General features: G+C 37.0%; 1 protein-coding gene across 1 annotated transcript in view; it reads right to left on the bottom strand.

Annotated features, from left to right (window-relative positions):
* Positions 1-948: 948 nt before the first annotated feature.
* The window catches only part of LOC105381922 (gastrin/cholecystokinin type B receptor), a 28,766-nt gene continuing 7,371 nt past the window's right edge, over positions 949-22,343 (bottom strand). Inside the window, exons 3-12 of the mRNA XM_048625117.1 lie at positions 20,012-20,212; positions 17,398-17,580; positions 12,320-12,453; positions 10,450-10,584; positions 9,275-9,346; positions 8,213-8,385; positions 7,210-7,316; positions 5,970-6,092; positions 3,550-3,662; positions 949-1,795 (exon numbers count right to left, since the gene is read on the bottom strand). Coding sequence (XP_048481074.1) covers positions 6,058-6,092; positions 7,210-7,316; positions 8,213-8,385; positions 9,275-9,346; positions 10,450-10,584; positions 12,320-12,453; positions 17,398-17,580; positions 20,012-20,212 — 1,040 coding nt within the window. The 3' untranslated portion in view covers positions 949-1,795; positions 3,550-3,662; positions 5,970-6,057. The remainder of the gene's footprint in view (positions 1,796-3,549; positions 3,663-5,969; positions 6,093-7,209; positions 7,317-8,212; positions 8,386-9,274; positions 9,347-10,449; positions 10,585-12,319; positions 12,454-17,397; positions 17,581-20,011; positions 20,213-22,343) is intronic.

The raw sequence follows: 22,343 nt of genomic DNA on the forward strand, positions 1-22,343 counted from the left end.
AAGCCAAACAAGAATGCGACTCCAGACATCCACTTTACTCACATACTGCCGCACCTTCCCGCCTTAAGAGCCGCAAAGCGTTTCTAAATAGTGAGGTGTCTTTAACGGATGAAAACCCACAAAACGCAAGGCTAAGGCTCTGGGAGGAAAAGCAGCCCCAGGATCCTTTCCTACCTCTTGAGGAAAAACTTGCTCCCGGTAACAGTCTTCCCTGGCACATCTGGAAGACTCTAAATCGGTTGCGAGCAGAGGTAGGCTGCTGCAAGGACAATCTCTGTAAGTGGGGCTATACCGTTGGTACCAACCTATGCGACTGTGGTACCGCCCCCCAGACTATGGAGCATTTACTCTCCTGTCCCCTGTGCCCTTCCACCTGCACACGGGAAGACTTACTCCAGGCCAACCAGAATGCTATCAAAGTTGCTTCTTTTTGGTCTGGACAAATATAAAAAATCGCATTTCACTGACACGAAAGAAGAAGAAGAAGAAGTAGCCTCCTTCTTTAAGACGCGATGCCGCTACAAAGAAAATCATTATCCAGGAACCATCTCAATCGGGTACAGTTAAATCACAACTTTTTTGCCACATTTCAGTTTCTCCGACTCAAGTAACGACTGACTCACACATTTTTTAAAATAATCACAACTTAGATTACATAGATATGCGCTGGAGGGTTACTCTATACTGACGAAAAACTAACGACCGGGAACTGTCGTGTAGTCGGCACGTTTAACATAAAGAGATAGAGTCGCAGCTCGCGTAGCAGCGCTCCAAAACTCGTCATATTGTACAAGTTGTTGCAAAAAGGGTATACTAATCCGAAACCTACATGTGCAGCATGGTATATTGATCAACACAGTTTCTATGGAAAATGATTTATTAATGTTAATGAATTTTACCATGCGGCACATGTAGGTTTCGGCTCTCTGTAGTGTAGAGTGACTCCCCTGGTTTCCAGTTTGTATTTTCCTTCGCCGCCGGAGCATAGCTAATCTATTTACACAGAGACTCTTGAAATTCATACGCGCATCCACTCGGCAACTTCACGAAAGACCTAGTTGCAGTGACACATTAATTACGACTGTTGCAATGATATTACTTACTATAGACACTAATTAATGCTTTCAGATAAATATTTTTATGCCAATTTTATTGCGGAAACTATTTAAGTAATAATTCATTAACATATTTGCTGGATCTCATAAATTGAGTTAGTTACATATCTATCTATCTAATTTATACAAGGTGGAAACAAAAAAATAAAGTACAGTACAGTTCTCAGAATTATCATAAAATATCTACCTAGTTAAGTAAGATGGATTTGATGGATTGTAATAAGAGTCAGTAATTATAATACCTAATTAATATTTTTAAAATACCCATACAAATTAACAACCGTAGGTAATCACTCAAGAACTATAAAACTTGAAAACTTATTAACAAAAACATAGTACCTACCTAATATTTCATATGTAAGCTCCAGAAGAGTAAGTACTCACGTAAAGCTTAACTTTTTATATGCTTAATGACGATTTATGTTATCGGCTCTATATTTACAACTTACAACCGTACAATAAAATTACTTAAACTTAACAATAGAACAACCAGTCTTTGTAACACGGATTAATATACATACCATTGTTCATTGTCAGTATTCATCACATCACTCAAGCGAGCACAAATAGTCTGACGTCACTAGTGTAACGACTCACAGACTCCATGTATATAATGTACATATGTATCAACACGTGAGTATTCACATCAACTGCCTCGTCGTAGGAATTTTCACCAGGACCTGAAATAATGGACTCATTTAGTCAATGTATTGTTGAAGTGGCGAGTGTGGGCGCCGCATTAAATTATTAACTGTGTAGAACGACACGCGTCATAGATCTACATTTTCCCGTGAGCTTATATTAACAATATACGAAGAAGATGATTGTGTCACATGCAAAAACAAAGCAAAAAACAGTTTGCATTTTGTTTACTGTCAAACCAATATTATTATGATCCATTGTACCAATAAATAAAGTCACAAATGTTCTATCCAAAATACCTAAGTCAAAATAAGAGCTCAGTGGTAGAGTGTTATTTGTCGAGACGTTTCTTTTGCACTGAAACTCCATCTAGTTAACCCTAGAGTGCTCGCGCTATGAGCATTTTGCCGCCCTCAGCAAATAATGTTTATTATTTTGTGAACTATACACTCCTCAAGGTCCAGCGTCCATGTAGCTGCCCTCTCGGTCTTCTCCTACATGTTACGTAAATTTGGAGAAATTCAGTGCACAGGTTACAGCAGGAAGAGAGAATTGAAGAGAGTGTGTCGCACGGGGCGGCAAAATGCTCACTGCGCGAGCACTCGCGTCAGTGAAATTAAAGTTTTTTTTTTTACAATTGTTATGAAATATTGTTAGTTTTTCAGTCTTTTTTGGTAATAATAATGTAAATTAATTTAGGTATGTGTCTATTTCAGTTTACATTCGATTTACGATATAACTTTGTTAATTTACTAACAAGTTAATTTTACGAAGAATTTACCTGGAAAAAATAGCTCTGCTTATAACTACACCACGTATAACAATAGAATCTTACATATGGACAGTACATAAGTGTTTTTTATTGGTCCGGTGGTACAAATCTCCCGTTTTGTACCACCGGACCAACAAAAAACACCCTAAAGAAGAGAGGGTACATGCGTATAACTATGTCCATATAAGAAAAATAGCAGGTCAAAAAAGGGTGCAATACATGAAGAAAGTTAATGTGCAACGAACACCTTGTGTTCATGTTTCAGTACTGTGTTGCTAAAATAAATGCTGTAGATGACGATAACGTCTAATTTTTTTAATAATTTTGAGATTTGTTGATTTTGTGTGGCTTAAGACAAATTTATACCTAAAAGATCAAATTTTTTCCCAAAGCATGAACGATAGCTCATATATTGAATAATTATAATATAAAAACTATAAATATTACTTTTTCTAATACCATATGATTCATTTTATTCAAATAATATGAATTTATAAGTTTTCGTAATTATTAAGTGTCCAAAAAATACATTTTAAAATGGGCGGCAAAATGCCGCCACGCGAGCACTCGCGTCACAAAAAATGGCGCGACTACTCTAGGGTATTAAAATGTCGTTGTCTGCGAGTTCTGTTTCACTTTGAATAAATTATTAAAACCGCCATTTGCACATGACGTGTACTGTAAGGTACTTTTATAAGTAAGATGAAACATTTACGACACGGTAACAGTAGATGTTTAAGAAGATTCTCTATATTTCTGAGTCATGTCACTTAAAGTTTTTTTTCTTACGACAAATATAAGGCATGGTTTTGACGTCTGTCAAACGGATATCATAGCGTCCAAGCGTAGCGGATTAACGTGACACTTGCGTAGCTAAACGGCGTATTTGTTTTTTGCCATCACGTTAACATGTTATTGATTGCTAATGTATCGGTGCCGTGGCGGTAATGCCTCTGATATTAAGTTAATCCGGTCTGGTTGTACTTGTACTTATACTACTTATACCCGGGTTGTACTTACGTTCGTGTGGTCGGCTACTCATATAGTGGTCGTGTCTGCGAGCCCCGCATGCCTGCCCGTGCCCACGTGATGCGATACAGGAACTTGCTTCCTTCTTCGCCGGTTTCTATTACCTGATGGACGCAAAAAACGATTAAAACATAGGGTCAGATGTAATATAAATTATTTGTTTTGGATTGGCCACTCGTGAAGATAGTAGATATGCAATAAAAAAATCAATAACGGCAAAATATCGAAGTAAATTTGATAAACGAATAAAAATCCTTTCGTATTCCTCTCTTCCCTCGGCGAAATCAAAATAGGTTATAGAATGATAGGATGCAGCTATTTTTCCAATTGATATCTGATAGCTACGGATAACGTTTGAATATTTGCACAAAAATATTTGGATTTTTCATGTTTTAAGTGCTATTAATAACTTTATCTCATTTAAAAAATAAATAAAACATTTTGAACTGCGCGGGAATATATTTTTAATTTACCTACGAAGGTATTTTTTGCATATTGATTTTTTTACTATCACAAAAACTATTTAGACACACGTAAAAAATATTAAACGCTGCCAAATATCATGTCAAACACCCGTTAAACCTCGTTTAAACCTTTTTAGAAGTTGATACAATTATATTATCCCTTCACGAGTGGTGCGTGTGGTGAGTTATATCTTATCCGCTTAGTATAATACAATTTATTTCACAAATTGAAACGAAATTTCTGTCGTAATATCATCTTCAAAAGACGTATTAAGTAGAATTTGATTTAATTAAATGGATAGCTTCAAAGGACTTGGTCGTTGGCAAATATTTCCCAATGGTATAATTTCAATGGCTTTTTGCAAAATACGTGTTGACTACGCGACGCCATATTTTGAGGCACCGCATTTTATGAAGAACAAATCATCATCACTTACTTTGTTTGCCTTTACTGGTGAAACTTTTCATTAAGTCCGCGCCACTACTAAAGTCTTACGGCAAAAGCAGGAACTACAATTTATGGGGCATATGGGGCAAAACTGGGTTCTACGCGTGCAGCACCACGTCTATATCAGATTATTCAGTAGTGGCGTGGACACTCGTATTATAAATTATCCAAGCGAAAACATAAATAATAAAACCTAACCTAACTCAGCAGACTGGCAGCATCGATAGAAATACCTATTTATGAAAACGAAACATGGTCCCATAATGTAGAAAGTTTTAATATTTTTCGTCGTCCAAAGTGGCTCATTGATTCTGACTCATGCCGTTGACACATTTTATATCAACGAACGGCAGCACTTTTCGTCTTCTTTAACAAAAATAAATACATTGTTGATTTTTTAAAATCCAGACCAAATAATATATACCTATCATTCAGTATTTCTCATTCACAGCATGGCTCAATAGGGTTTAAATCATCTCACGAAATCCTTTGTATTTTAATCTATTGGTATTACCTTACTTAGCCTTTGTTTCACTGTAAAAAAGTGAGAATTCGAATTTCATTGAGAATATTGTGCTGAATTCCATTTTAATTTAGAATTTTTCATCAAGTTCCCTCCGGGCTAAGATGAGTTCTAAAAATAAGAAGAGTTTAGGTACTCGCTCTTCTGAAGCAACTCATGCATGAAATTTCGATAAGAAAGTAAATATTTAGCAATAGGATGATGATGAATATACATAACATCCGTAGTGTTATTTGCTAAAATAATGCTTAAATTAAAATCTGTACCATTGGAATTTTTCTCAGCGTGTCGTGACAAAATTACCTATATAGAGCTACGACTAGGGTTTGTCACCGGAGGCTGAGTTGTGGCTGGGGAGGGCTGATGGTGTATCGACTGATACATGAATAAATGCAACGTGGAAAGAAAGGAAATAAATAAAAAGATTGTGCCGCAATTGTTTGATGCTGTAACGCTTTATCCATAGTTAAATAATACAATGTAATAACCAACGTTCCGCCCCACCGAATTTTTCGTCTAAACAAACAATAATACCCTAGCTAGGTCGTAGTCTAAACTACGAACCAAATGTGTGGGCGTTACAGCAAATCAACTGTGAATAGAATAGAATAGAATATTTTTATTTGCATGAATGTAGGTAAATGGCAAGTTATTACAAATTATAAGTACAGCTACATCCTCCCCTTTGGGGGCGTACAAATATTATTACATGAGTATTTGTGGATGAAGCGTTCTACGCTCCCATTTTTGGTTATTTGCACACAAAACACAGTCTAAATACATCAGAAATTACCGTGCAAAGGCATACAAGGACGGGGTAGTGCCAAAATCAACTTCTCACAAACAAAATCTTCCAGCCAATCGTTGTGTGAGTTATATTATTAAAAGGTAGGTACCTACAATAAAATACTAGTAGGGTACATTTACATAATAGAGGTCTGTGCTAATAGGTTTTCTTTCATGAGTGCGAGTGTACCTGGGTTGTAGGTCTGGGCGGCGCGGGCGCGGCGGGGCGCGGGGCGGGCGCGGGGGGCGTGGCCGCGTAGCCAGAGCAGGAGCCGCTGCTAAACACATTCCTCCACTTCCAGCCCCTCCAGCTCTGTTGAACAATGCATTCACTAGAGTTATTACCCGGATGGGTTCAGACTAGCGTATAAATAAGGTCAAGTTTGCACTCACGAGTCTCACGACTAATGAAAGAGTTCCAGTGACATAGCTGATAGCACAAAATTTCCCCTAAACGGAAAAGGCTAGCTTAAGCTTAATGACGCCGTCTGCAATATTGAAGTACGTTTAACAGCGCATCAGAATACTACCAAATAAAAACGTCACATAAAAAAAATATTTTGTTACTGGAACTTTTTCATTGCTGAATACGAGCGAGCGTTATAACACGTTTCTTCGCGGGCAGGGGTTAGCTCGTATGCTGATAGAGTCGCGCAGTACGCTAGTCTGAAACCGCTTTTAATCGGGAAATATAATTAAATTAATTATTGCAACATTCCCAAGTTACATAGACCTTACAGGTTTCCTAAAATCATCATTCATTTCACAATATTTATACAAACCCATCCGCTAAATTAGGTGTACTTTCCGGACCCTATCGGTATAATTTCTGATGGATTATGGAAAGTTTCTTACTTATACTTGTTTACCTTTCCATCTGGTATATTGATGTAGTTCTCAACTCAATTTTCTAGGCGAATTTCCTGTTTGAGCGAGAGTGGTGTTTTTGTATGTTAATTTGTTTTCATTGTTACAAGGAAAACAGAACTTACCGACACGAGTAATTCTGTTTATTTAAGGGATGTACAATTGTACGTCTACTATACATACTTTAAAATACCTTTCCAGGAAAATTAAGTAACAGTCTAATTAGACACCAGTGCCTTTTCATACAAATAATCTCGCTGATTATTATTAGGTACCACATAATTCTCCCTAACTCCAAATAGATGTTAAAACTTTCGATAGTTTTAAGCCCCGTGAAATGCTAAAGCGCCTAAAGTTTAGTCGAAGTGATACAACATTATCAAAATGTCGCCGATATAACTCAATACCACAGTCGAAATGATACGCTTTTGTCTTCTAGATCGTTGATAACATGAATGTGATTAAATGTTAATTATTAGGTAGGTACATGCGGTGGCCATTAGCAGCCAGGCGCAATACCATTTTCCGGGTTTTATACGACAGATAACAAAAAAAAACCATACCAGTGCGCCCGGTGTGACTGCCCCTAATGACACACGCTGTCATATCCTGGCTGGACGGCTGTGGGGTGGGGGGCTTTCCATTATCCAACTTATCTGGGACGCAGCATCTGAAAACAGCCTTTGTGTTAAAGCAATTGAGTTTACAACTGAGCACGTATTGGATGCGTTCAGAAGTAGCTGCTTGTTTTCAGTTGCAGCTGCTTTGAAACTCGTCCAATTTTTACGTTCTGAGGCGGCACGTGCACAAGAAACATCCAAGATCGCTGGGAGCTGTCGCAGTGTTCGAACGTTGTGATTAATTGTGCGACGATGACAAATTGCCGGTGTGGTTGGAGGAAGGCGAAAAACAGTGTAGTGGGGCTTTAAAGAGGGATAATATCTTGTCCCATGGTGATTACGAGCTTCTTATGATGATGATGATGATGTTGATGAATAATGAGGGCGTAGTTCTCGCACTCTCGTTACGCTTGCATAGATTTTGGTCAAGTCATTTTTTTAACAAATAAATTTATTAATAACATTGTAAATTGTCCTTGTTACAAACACAAATCAGTCTCACATATAATTATACTTTCATACAAGATAACACCCATCTTTGTGGGTCAGGGCTTCAATTGGATGCATAGCACCGTGGTTAAATAGAGGGTAGGCTAGATTGATGATGATAGTGGGATTTTCTGCTGTAATTGATCGCTGGCTAGATGTTTTGCGTCGGAAATCTCAATGTGGGTCTTGACTTGACATTTCTGTATGTACCTGAATGTGATAAATCAATAGAACTAGTTTCTGGCCTCCTTATAAAATTTGCCATGACAAAAAGACATTTTATTTAAGACGTTTAGTTACAGTCTTTGTCTCAATTTTTCAAGATTCATAGATAGAGTAGAAAAAAAATCATAAAGGAGCTGAATTTCTAACCTCTTTTTGCTAATAAATTCAGTTTTATAACCCCAGTATACAATGATAATATCTAGCGTTATCCCGCCAAATAGTATTTACTTACCTAAAAATCTTGCAACTCCTGAACAAAGTGATGAAACCTTGTCTGAACTTCCTGTTCATGAAACAGTAGGTGATGGGGTTGCAGCAAGACGAACAGTAGGCCAACAGCTGGAGCAGAATGATTCCTTTTGATCCGATATGCTGGTACAACTCATCCGGGTAGAACAAGTATATCTGTAAAGAAATTATGTTTGTAAAAATTGTTTGGACTATTCGTCACCATTAGAGGCCTATTCAAAAACTCGCGATATTTTTTTAGCTAGCGGCGAATATCTGACGTGTGCGACTCAATTTAGGTTTTACGTTTACTATTTCTTTCATTATGCAAAATAAAAATGTTATTTTGACCGGTACATTTTTAATAAATCTAGTCTTTAACGCAGTTCACCATCTATGTAAGTTGTCTCCCAACACAGATGTTTCCATTCTTTTTATGGTGAAATAAATATACCTTAAATCTTTTAAGAAGGTAAGTCTAAGCTCTTACACGGTACATAGTAATAAAATCGGAGGATACTAAGTGCTCACAACATTTCTCTGAAGATTTTTACAGACGTCGCGTCGCGTCGCTTATTGGACGCAAATATCTTGTAAGTCAACAGCAAACTCTATTTAATCAAACGCAGAACAAAATCCAATCTAAGCAAACATGTAGCAGTATTTTTTATGTTCGAAATAAAGCTTTCTTTTATTTGAGCCATATAAATTTTTATATGACCTGCAACATCAAATGTTGCGGCTGCGTGAAATATTTGTTACACTCACGATACATCGCATAACCCTCATAACCCTGAAGTGTGGAAGTATCCAGTACGGTTCGTTTCGATTGTCAACTTGAATTCCACACTTGATTTAGGCAGTTGTCCCACTTACGGTGACTACCTATTTTATAGCTCATCTCGCTTCTGTTTATCCCACCGATATAAGCCCTATCCATAAGGAAACTTAACTTATATTATGTCAATCAAATGTCATAGGGCTCATGTTATATTTTACAAAGTATAGTTAGTCGTTGTTTATTTTGAGGTATTCCTTCTGTAAAACACAAAATTAATGAACATACGGTATTGATCACGTGTAGCGGTGCCCAGCATACGAAGAATTCCACAATTATAACAAATAGCATCCTTATTACCTGCAACAAGAAAAAACTATAAATACGGGGTTGTGCAATAGTATGCCGAAAGTGTGACTCAGATCATCCAAACTGTTTTTTTTTTATCTAAGACTTCTGAAAATACTGTATGTATTTTTAGGTCGCATTATACCCACTTGGTAGGTAGGTACTTACGTGATTGGTGAAAGAAAACTCAAAAAACAGCAGAGGTTGCTTGTCCTCAAGCGTTTCTCCGAAAATTTCGTATCCTTCAGTAAATAAAAGGGAACACTAAAAATATACTTGTTTTTAGGAAACAGCTCTAGGTAAACAAACAAACAACTCTTCAACAAAATGTCAACGCTTTTTCTCTGATTCTTGTCGGTAATGTAATTTCCTTAGAACTACTGACTAAAAATGTATGTATTTTTATAAATCACCTAAATGCTTCAAGTTATTTCTAACTTGATTTAATCCTAGTTCTCCTTCATATAATATTCGCACTAGAAATAGCAAAAGGTTTAGCGCTATAATAAATCCACAGGATTCTGCTGTGACGAATGGCTACAGCTATAATAGATGAGCTCCATCTAACAAACGAACCTTCAGAGGTGAGAACAGGGATATAAAGGATCATTGCGTTTTTACCATTCCTTTATAAACTCTGTTAATGTTGTAATAATTGTATCGTTGAATTCTGTACGTTGCTCACTGGGCAACCCAACTCCATGGGAATCAAACATCCTTGTGCAAAAATCTGAACCTTTCTCAGATAGTATTTTAACTATTAATACTACATTATCTCTATTATGCAATTATTTAATTTACGTAAATTGATTTAGAGGAGGTAGCGTGGCTCCCTAACGACGACTTTAGTGTCGATTTTTGGTGGATTCAAACGTTGGTTAGGTAATAACGGGGCAGATATTTGTTTAAAAGAGAGATATTTGTACTCTGGTCTTCTTGGGTTAATATTTATATAATTAAGTATATAATATATATCTATGTATCCGTGTAGATATGGGTACCAGCTGTCCGGTACCCATATTACAGTCTCTGCCTACTTTGGGGTCGACGGGGCCGACTGGCCGTGTGTGAGATGTCCCTACTTATTACTTAAACTTCTCGGTGGGTGGTCTTACTTTCCGCTTGGCCTCGATGCTCTTGTCGATGTGCGTGGAGCGCACGGCGTGGCGGAAGTCCAGCTCCAGAGCCGTGTGCATGCAGTACGTCTGCGTGCCGTTGTTCTCGTCCGCCTCGGCTGCCGGCTCGTCCTCCTGTGAGGAAATACGTATTTGTTATTGTATACTAATGTGAGAGCAGTGAAAAAGATTCAGTGACAATAGCACCGAATCAGGTATTTTGTCTACCGCACATCCGTCACGTCGACGTCAACTCATACTAAACTCGTCCTGAAATAATCTCTTTGACATGCCGTCTGCAATATTGAAGTAAATAAGTCAATCTACATTTAACAGCGCATCAGAATGTTGGTAACTAAAAACGTAAGTAAATATTTTAAGAAATTCTTAATTTAATTTTAATTTTTAAATTGGAGACATTTTGGTCTCAATAGAGGCGACGATTTGTAAACTGGATTTTTTTCATTGCCCGTGAGTGTATTATAAGGATAGATTTTTACAATGTTGTACATAAGAGTTCTAGGTTGTAGTACAAACAAGCATCGAAAGAATGTTCTTGTTCTAACTCTGGTGCTATGTTCGTTTGTTGTACATAAATGGAACTTGAAATGGTATGTCTATCTATATCTCTTCAAAGCGTTCCTGCTTTTATTCTCTCTCTAGGCTAACTATTTGTTCTTTTGAATACGAGTTTTCGTTTATTCAATGATCACGGAAAAGTGATCTTCTTCGTTTCACGTTTAAAAATATTTTTTAACAACATACAAAATACGTTCATGTATCTTTGTTAGAAATATAAGTACATTCAAAAACTATTGAACCGATGTCTAAAATTCTTTGTCCAGCATAATGATACATTCTTCCTGACAAAGGATACTTATTAAAACGAAGCATGCGGAATAAAGCTTCTTGTATGTATTGTATAATTTCATACACAACAATCTATTGCCATAATCGGACTCATCCAAGGCCAGATGTGGAGGGTAAATATTTAATCCCCAACCGGAAATTGGACCGGGATCGGTTTTCAGTGGTTATCCCGGGGTTTAAAGTCACAACAACGCAACGTTATTTTTCAGCTGGGCCGTAAAAATATAAAGTTGCATTGTGAATGGAGTCGACTTAGGTTTTCTTTTATCATAAATTTTCACAGGAAGCAATACCTGCAAAGACTAAAACAAACTTGCGCTAAGAGAGCTAATTTAAATGCCTTTATCATACCAACGATTAATGTTTATATTCAAATTGATCAAGTTTGTATAGTTAACTGTAAGTATGTATATACTTCATCCTACATGCTTTCTATGTAATAGTTGTTAGGCGGAAACTCAAAGGTAGTCAAAGGAGTTAAAGTAGACAAAGTCCTTGTTTGAGGAAGCACAGCACTCACCCAAACTCACGACATGTCTACAAACTCTACAGCTTTCACTAAACAATGCGATCTAGAAGGAATGCGGAGGACGTCGACTCAACATTAACATTTTAACTTTTTCATTTCAAACATGTTTGCTATTATGATGAAGTTTGTTTTCTGCGTAAGGCTCTTCTTCGTTGCATACCAAGAAAGAGCAGCAAGCTTGTATGCGCTACTTTACAATAAAGTTTTTGCTTATGTCAACAGCTTTTATGTTTGTTTAGTTACTATTGTACAGCTAAAATTTTGATAAAATTTATCCTAAACCTAAGTAAGGACATTTAATTAAAATATAGGCGACTTTTATCCCCGCATCTCCCCTTAAAACCTTTTGTCCCTCAGTCTCCCTCAAAGCTAGTCTGAAATACGTGCTACAAGTTCTAACTACATACCCTGAGCAGTATTTTGGAGTTCCAGGTGAATCTGAAATCTGTCCTACAAGTTCTAACTATGTACCCTGAGCAGTATCTTGGAGTTCCAAGTGTCGAGCGACTTGTAGCAGAGGCTCGGCGAGGCGCGCGGCAGCACGGGCTCCGCGGCCGGCAGGAGGTGGTTGGTCTGGCAACTCTTGCAGCTCGCTTGACCCGTCACTGTAACAGAACTAGATGTTAAGGACATATATATTTTTTTAATTTTGCTGCCTAACAAGGAGGTTCAGTAAGGGGCAGAGAAACCTGACCCCACTCAGAAGCATTGTTACTATGAGAGGGGGGTCAGGTTTCTCTGCACCTGACCGTACTGTACCCTAAATTATCTCCTCTCATTGTACAGTTAGGTCTAAACAACTCGATGGTTCTGATTCTAAAGATGGCAGCGAATAAACCTTTTTACCTTGTCAAATGAACAAACCACCTAGTAATTATTTTAAAGATTGTCACTTGATTAGTTTGACAAAATTATCAAGTTGTTTGGACTGAAAAGTTGTTTATATTCACACTGAAAACGCAGTCTTATAATAACAACTTGTGGTTTGTGTAAACAAAGTCAAAGTCAAAGTCAAAATTTTTTATTCATCGTACAAATATAAAATTTTCTGATGAACGTCAATTTTTACAAATTACTCTCCGTTCGGATAAGGGGGGGCTCTTTCTGTCTAAGGAGAAGAACGGAGGCAAGAAACTCCTGAGCCATCTTTTCAAAAAAAAGACTTAAAACTAGTTGGTATACAATAGGTACTTATAAGCTTAATAATGATTATTATAATAATATGAGCAGAGCTAACTACTTATCACAGCCATGCATTAACGTCCTCTAAGTAATCATCAATTTTATAATAAGCTTTTTTACAGAGTTTCTCTTTAATGTAACACTTAAACTTATTCTCTGGCATTTGAGCAACTTCTGTTGGAAGCTTATTATAAAATCTAATACAGTACCCTAAAAACGATTTATTAACTTTCGCCAGACGCATCGCTGGAAAAGCCAGCTTATGCTTGTTCCTAGTATTAATGTCATGATTACTGCCAATTGTATCAAAAGTTGAAATATTCTTTCGTACATACATTAAATTGGAAAAAATGAACTGACATGGAACTGTAAGGATGTTAATTTCTTTAAATAGTTCTCTCAATGAATCCCTGGAACCTAGTTTGTATATAGAGCGGATGGCTCTTTTCTGTAATACAAATATAGTTTCAATATCAGCGGCTCTACCCCAAAGCAAAATGCCATACGACAATAAGCTGTGGAAATAACTAAAGTAAACTAATCTGGCGGTTTCAACGTCGGTCAGTTGTCTAATTTTCCGTACAGCAAAAGCTGCGGAGCTCAACCTTCCAGCCAATTTTTCAATGTGAGGTCCCCACTGTAACTTTGAATCTATAGTCATCCCAAGAAAAACAGTATCATTAACTAGGTCCAATTTATTCCCATCTAGAATAATGTTAGTATCGCATTGTCTAACATTCGGCAGTGTAAATTTAATACATTTCGTTTTCTTAGAATTCAATAGAAGATTATTAACGGTAAACCAATCGTGTATGTCAGATAGAATAGAATTAATTTCATTAAAATTATTTTCACTTCTTTTAACTTTAAAAAGCAAAGAAGTATCATCAGCAAATAAAACTATATTAGTCAATTTTTCAACCATAAAAGGCAAGTCATTAATATAAATGAGGAATAAAAATGGTCCTAGAATAGATCCTTGAGGGACGCCTATCTTTACATGAGCCCCCTGTGATTTAGTATTGTTAATATCGACCCTTTGTTGCCTCTTGTCTAAATAAGAAACTATCAAATCTAAAGCCTTTCCTCCTATTCCATAGTATCTCAGTTTCGAAATTAAAGTCTGATGGTCTACACAATCAAACGCCTTCGATAGATCACAGAAGACTCCAATAGCATCGTGATGGTCTTCCCAGGCGTCAAATATGTGCTTAATTAACGCAGTACCGGCATCGGTTGTTGATTTGCCTTTTGTAACATACCTCTAGATTCTAATCATTCACAAGAGTCGTTATTGGCTCGAGCAATACCACTTAATGATAAGATAAGGATTGGATTAGAAATTCACAATGAACTATTACGTACACAATACATTTTAGTGTAAAAGTACTCAGCTTTAAAAGTGTGAGAAAATAATACCTATAATATTTGACATGTATAATATTTGGACCGGTGCGGCGACCAACTAAAAATAAATTTGTAATTTTGAACTTGAATGTTACACTCGACTTTGTTACCCGCAATATTGTATTGGAGCGGTCCGAAAGGGGCAACTGGGCAATAGTGACTTCGTAGTATCTATTTTTTGCAAGATAAATTGGTTTACACTGTTGAGGGCATTTAATTTTGTGACCTAAAACTGGTTTCACGAATTGCTATCTGAATTCGTGGTAAAAATATAAATAACTAACGTTAATTTTCGTGCACCCAACCTTTATTATAAATTCCAATCATTTCCAGTAGGAAAACTGTGCACCGTGTGAATTAGTGGCGTATCAGATTACGCGCACATATTAACGGGGAGCAGTTGTTTGCAGTTAGCCCACTGAGAACGCAGCCTTAACTGGTTGCTAATTGAAAACCAATAACCCTAATAAAACCGCAAACCACACCACAAGCTACTGGCGAGGCTCGTGGGCGGAAGATAGATAATGATATGTTATATTAACAATATACGAACAAGATGGAGAGTTTCTGCAAAAGAAATATCTCGGCAAATAACACCCCACTTCTACCACAGAGCTCTGGCAATACAGCTTGCAAAGTTTTTGTGATAACAAAACGTATTGAGGAAATTGGGTCTCACTTGCGACCTAACTCTAACTACCCCTTCGGGGATTAGTTACTGTAAGGATATATATTTTTTTCAAATTACAGGATGTTGAACTATTGTCACTTTAAAAAAACACACACACGCACTCACGCCTTGTACTAATGTACTCCCTTGCGGGGTAGGCAGAGGTGCATTGCTGCACCCACTTTTCGCCAGAGTGTTATGTTAGTCCCAATGTAATAGGGGGAGGGCCTATTGCCATTTTACGGGCACATCCAAGACCCGAGAACAAATATCTGTGTTTAAACAAATATCTGCCCCAGCCGGGAATCGAACCCGGGACCATCGGCTCAGTAGTCAGGGTCACTAACCACTACGCCATTCGGTCGTCAAAAAAGTTGCCGCAGAATATAATTTAAGAACTGTGAGAATTAATTAATATACTTAAAGACTGGATGTTACTTTGCTTAATATTTATTTTTCAGACTAGTCGAGTTTATAATAATTTTCGAGTTATAAGCAAAAATCTTATGGGCCTCGAATTATCCACTTTTCTACGATTTACTCAATGTTTAACCTGTTCATAATTTTAAAAATAACTCTTAGATTCTGATTCAGCGTCCCAAAAGTGGTAGTCCAACCCGAAATGATTTATAAGCTGTCATTTACACTTTGATGAATGAGGTGAAATTATCCCGGCTGGAGGTGTGACCTGCGCTTTATAAAGGCAAAATATATTCACATTCAACCATTATTAAGGTTATTAAAATAACCAAATATTAAATTATGTACTTAAATCAATGACAGTACAAATATTTATAAACAAAAAACAGAATTGGAAACATAGAACAATGCGGTCTATTGTGTACAAAATTACAATTTGTTTTACCAATAGGTCCCAATTTCCACAAGTACCAGTGTTGCTATTTGAGATCTAGGTCAACTGCCATATTCCAATAAACTGAATAGGTTCTGGCAAGTTACATCACATGAACCACTGGGACACTAATTTGATCCATCAACTAACGAGGAATCAAAGGCTTGTGGTCTAATACTTGTAATAGCATTTTGGTACCTATCACATTGAAGGCAACACGTGTTTCCAAAGCTGTTCCAAAGTACATTCTAAGTACATTGACGCTCAGGCATTTATAGTAAGACAAGATTCCGGAAACGTAAACTTTGCAACGGGTACAAGATGGAAGAGTATTAGTAACGGGCTTCGAAAAAAAGAGTAAGTTCTAATTCGTCTGTATGATATATTTTTTGCCAGTTATGGACCAATTTTGATAATTCCATGGTGACGAAATATCTGTTTTATTTAGTTATACCTCTCTGCATTACTATGGGAGCTAAATACAGAACAAGAATACGCAAAGCGGCTTCTTTTCAACACCGCGCATGCAAATTTAATTGTACAAAATTTTGTTGCAACAGTTTGCTCGCTGAGTTGAGAAGAAGCTCTAAGGACTTGTAAACTTTAGCTTTTCCTTGATTCCATAGAGTGTTTGTTCGTGTTTATCCCGTAATTTCACACAACGTGCTTGCTTCGCGCAAACTTTGTAAAATGATGTTGTGAAACAATATGTCAAGTAGTTTCGTAACTACACTGACAATAATTTTAACAACAAATCAATTCAAGGAGCGGTGTAGGGCATGCAATACCGGTAATATTTTCAATACCGGTATTGAGTTCCGGTATTAGTACTCAATACCGGGATCCCGGTATTAATACCGGTATTAGATTTCCTTGTTATAAATGGCATATATTTTGTTTAAAGGTCGTATAGGGCAATATACAACAAGAAAAAGCAATCAAATTCTGTATTATGTAATATTTTTTACGAGAATTGAGTATTAGAGTTAAAATTTTAGAACGCATGGACAAAAAGTAGGTTTCCAAAGGCCAAAAACCGCATGTAACGGTTGAAAACAAGTGCACTTTCATAGTATATAGGAGCACAAGGCTAACTATATCTTAATCGCTTGATTTATAGCCTAAAAAATGTCCGATTCCGGTATTACTTCAATACCGGTATTAACTTTCAATACCGGTATTGAAAAAGCGTGGATTTTGTCCGGGATCCCGGTATTACGCAATACCGGTATTGCGGTATTGCATGCCCTAGAGCGGTGGCAGCTTACGAAATTTATGGAAACCTGCACATCTTGATTCAAGAAATCGCAATTTTCAAATTGCATTACTCATTCAAAAACAGCATTACGGCTCGCGACCTATCACGTGAGTACAAAATATGTGTAATGAAAAGCGGGTGACTTGATTTGACAGCATCAGAAAGTGTATATGACTCACAATTATTCTGCCAATTGAAGTTGTGCTGTATCTCATGGCGCATCCCCCGCCACAGCTTCCTGACGATGAGGCAGTAGGCGGCGCCCATGACGAGCAGCGGCAGCAGCAGCAGCGCCGCGTCCAGCGCCAGGTTGAACCCGCGCTCCAGCTGCGGGGACGCCCACACCTCGCGGCATTTGTACGCTGTAGATAAACGTATTAGATTAAAATTTTGGTATCATCTGTAAAAATCTTTAAACATTGTTTAACAAGTGTTTTAAACTAAATTTGGCGTTTGACAGCGGTAAATATCTGTTAAATATTGTTTAAATTTTTGTGGTAAGTAATTTGAGTATTTTGTCCGGGGTGGCCGAGATAGCACCGAACTGCGATATGTGGACTCTACTTCCATTTTTATTTTTAGAAAAATTCCTTGATCAACAACATTACTGCGAAGGTTGCTCTTAAAATATGAAACAAGAAAAATGTTCTCGTAGTTATCATAAAAAAAATCGATAGGTGAGCACTTCTTTACATCCGTTTGATGCTTTTAGTGTACACATTCAGTAACTAAAAAAACAAGAGCGATACAGCGTAACGAAGGGAGGGAGATTCTGTCACTTTCAGTAAGCAGTTTTTTTATGTAGAAATATAGCGATCAGAAACTGTTTGTCTGTCGAAATTGGCTATAAGTACTCTTGTGATAACGATTACGACAGAAAATAGAGTCAGTTACAATGTTTGCTGCTGAACGGCAAATGTTTTACTGTTCAACAGCGTTAAAATAAAGTACTTAAGTATTTAATGTTGCTGTAAACGCAAACATTTACTTCAACTCGTTTAACTTGTGAATAACACGGGAAAAACTGCAGTTAGTAGAAATAAGTAAACCTACTTATCATTAAGATTAAAAAAGGACAGAATTCATCATGATGTGTGTTTAAATATTGCACTAAGCATTGTATTTATGTTTATCTGATAACTTATAAGTAATTCTTCAAAATAATCAACGACATGTTTAAGGCTCACGTCGGTCATGTCAAAATTCATATCAAAAATATGACGGTTTCATCCGTGAACTCGTCGATGATGCCTTACATCCCCCAGTCTCCCACAGCCTCGCAATAATTAGTCCCCCGATCGATGCCAATATTATAGATGGAAAGGCATGTCAAAGCTGTTTGTTTTTCCTTATTTTACGGAAGAGGAGAGGAACTTTGAAAATAATTGGCTCATCAATAAACATGGCTTCGGCATCGCACGGACGGACACTAGTTTTATTTCTTAGGGAAACTTAACCAGTTACATTACATAGGTTATACAAGTAGAAAATACGCGGAAAACAAATATTGGCCATAGAAACTTTATTTGTCACGTAACTTTTTATAGCAGTAGATTTTAACGCCGGTATCATCATCAGATCTTTTTGACGCTCTTTTTTTATTGGTGTTATTTTTTGGACCTTTTACGGTATTGCATTGTTTCCTGTATTTCTTGTTTTTGTAAGTGTTTCAAATTAAAAAATATAAGCATTCACTCTAAAACTCGTATACCAATCATCAGTTCTTATCGGTACATCATTGGTCATGAAGGTTACCTGAATTATTCACATGAAATCTAAATATGAAATAATGTACTTCTTATCTCGAACACAAAACGATGTAGGCCTAGTTTCACCATACTCTGTTAGATCATTAACATCCCTGTTAGATTGTCATTAAATTGTTGACAGATGTGTCAAAAGTCAACAACTAATCCCTTGTTATGATGTAACAGAGTATGGTGAAACTGGGGCTTAGACTGTCAGGTGTATTGTATACCTACATGTATATTCTTTAATTTTGCTGAACCATATTCCAACTTTATATAGGTATAAAGACACACTGAATTATCAGCCGGTTGTAATATTTAAATCACATAAAGTAAATATGCAGAAATAATAATTATAATAATTGATCAAATGTTCCATAATTTAATCTCCAGGTTTATCGAGCCAGAATGATATTGCTAAACCGACTGTCACTGATGAAAGCTACCTATATGGATCATTGCTCTCATTATCAGGGTCGGAATTAAACATAAGGGTCTTAAAGTGAAGCTGACAAAAAAATATTTACATGATCTACGTACAGATGAAAATGACTCAAAAAAACAAATCCTCACAAATAAACTTTATTTTTCTGGATCTCTTGTATAAACTTTGATAGTAGGTGTACTGTGGAATTTTCGGGAGCATGTCATTTTATGCACCGTTTCCCATGAATTACGCAAGGCATATTTTTCTACCTAAATGCCTATCTCATGTTTGCAGGAAACGTTAAGCATAGCCTGAATCAAGCCACTTTTCATCACACTTCCTTTTCTTCGCTAATACTCCCGAGACTCTAGAGTAAAATATAAGGAAACTATGTATTATTTGGCGATATAAGATTGCAGCAGGCAACGACGCGAAAAATAATAGCGACACTGCACTCAAAGACCTCTTTTAACGATAGTGTTCGTAATATATTTTTTTGACTAATCGTCCATTTGTGCTCACATAAATTTTATTCCACTTTAATGAATGACTCTGAGTACGGCAGCTAGACTACAACCTAATGTCATTCGCCGCCAATCAGCACCTTAATGTACTCACCATTCCCGCGCATAGACTGCAGCGTAGAAACATAGAGGATGGGCGAGTTGAGCACAACGGACAGCAGCCACACCATCGCGATCATCTTGTAGGCGTGGCACTGCGTCTGCCAGCGCCGCGACTTCAGCGGCCGGCAGATCGCGAAGTAGCGCTCCAGCGAGATCGCCACCAGCGTCCACACGTCCACTGACACTGATACCGCTGGAACAAGGGAAAACGTTGAGAGAATGAATGTGGTTTATCTCAGTAGAATGGCAGCTTCCGCTACGCGGGTTCGTTATCGATGTAGATAAACGTTACTATATGGCAATTAGCCGTATACGGCGCTGTGTTAGATGGACCGAGCATTAAAATAATTTATCGATATCGATAACGAAACCGTGTTGCGGGCGCAGATCCGTGTAATGATCGTCATTACCATTCCTCACGAGTTTCTAAGAATACAACATTGCTGTAGATTCAAAACTAGTAGCTTAAGATCGTTTCTTATCTGTGGCATCTAGGTAGGTGCATAAATGTATATTTCACCCGGTTTAAGGTTTAAGATACTTTATTTCTCATATGAACATTATTAAAAACATTTAAGTACTCAAAATGAGAACTTCAAATTCTAAATATTGTTACTTTGTTAATTATACTTAAGGATAGCTAGTAAATAACGTGTTTCACGAAAATTAAGAACAGAAACCAATGTTTTGCATTCGAAAATGTTTCATGAAATTAGGAGGAAAACGTATTACTGCCTACTATGTCTCAATCTTAAATACTTATCACATTAGCTGCTGAGATGTTGATTAAACTTGTGGGATTGCAGTGTCAAAGTTGCCACAGTGCAGCCGCGATAATTATAGAAGCAGTTACCGCAGACTGGCTTGGGCTAAGCTTAGTCTTTCTGCCAAGTTTTGTGTGGTTAATTAAGAATGTTGTGCAGCTGCAGAATCTTGAGACATTTTATCAGTGAAAGATGCAGATCTAGAGACATGGCTGTAGTTAGCCGAAGTTTAAATTTACATACATAATTAAAACTATACATATATAGGACAAACAAAATACCACGAGGTTGTTGTCGTTAAGCACCAAGTGAACACCAAATAAATGACCTAATTCATAAAGAGCCAGACGCGACGACAGCACCACCCACGCCATTTCAAGCCAGTGAAGTGAGATGAGTCCTACTAGTATTACAAACGTGAAAATATGTGTACAAATAGTATACCTACATGGATAAATTTATATGAAATTCCACACGAGGTAAACTAGGCATTAACATAGGTTACTATTAGGGTGAATTTCCCGCGGCCAAAAATTGATAGTTAAACTTAGTTTCATTTGATACATTAATAGTTAAAGTATTGTCACGGAATGCATTTATTGAAATATATAAAGAATATAACGAACGGTAAGTGAAAATTCATGTGTCCCAGAACTTCTGTTCATCGTCGTGTCCTAAACATGTTCAAGGATATTGTTTTACCTATGAACTTGGGTGCCCCTCTGAGTGCGCTAATCGTTTCTTACAAGTGTCGCCTAACTGCTAGACGTGGCAGGAGGTTCATCGGTGCCCGCGTTTTTGCGCAATAGTGAAAATCAGTAAAATTTTTGGGGACTGGACAATTTTTCTTTCATTGCCGTGGATAGATATAACTTCTATAAAATTAAGTTTGTCTTCTAGAATAAGCATTCAAAAGAAAGCTTCTTGAAAATATTTACCTTATAAAGTGTTTATTTCTTCGAATAGTTAATACTTTTTTAGTTATTTATATTTAATGCCATGGTTTTCATCGCCATGCTTTCATTTCCGTGGCTTCCGTGGCCAATATTTGCTATGGCAATGAAAAAAAAGCCACGGCAATGAAAAAAAATTCATTGCCATGTCTTGTTAAATAAATTGTATTCATTGCCGTGGTTAGGTTATTCATTTCCGTGGCCAGGTTATTCATTTCCGTGACTTATATTTTCATCGCCGTGGTATGTATGATTAGGCAAAGTAACATATCTTTACCATCTTTTACCTGTAATACAGGTAATACCGATCACTGTCATTACCTACAGGACTAGTCAAATTACCTCTTTTTGCAGTGCGTTAAAACGGGTGCGTATAGCGACGTATAAAAAAGAAATATATAGGTAATATTACATTAATAATAACAATCACAACATAATTATAATGAACGTTATGTATAAATAAGATCGGTGGTAGCTCAGTCGGGTAAGCGCCCGCTTCCCACGCCAATGATGCGGGTGCGAATTCCGGCACTGATATGTACCAATACCAATGTGTTCCTTTGAATTTAAATACAATGTATACCATCACTCTTACGGTGAAGGAAAA

This window comes from Plutella xylostella, chromosome 13, assembly GCF_932276165.1.
Source record: "Plutella xylostella chromosome 13, ilPluXylo3.1, whole genome shotgun sequence".
Lineage (NCBI taxonomy): Eukaryota > Metazoa > Arthropoda > Insecta > Lepidoptera > Plutellidae > Plutella > Plutella xylostella.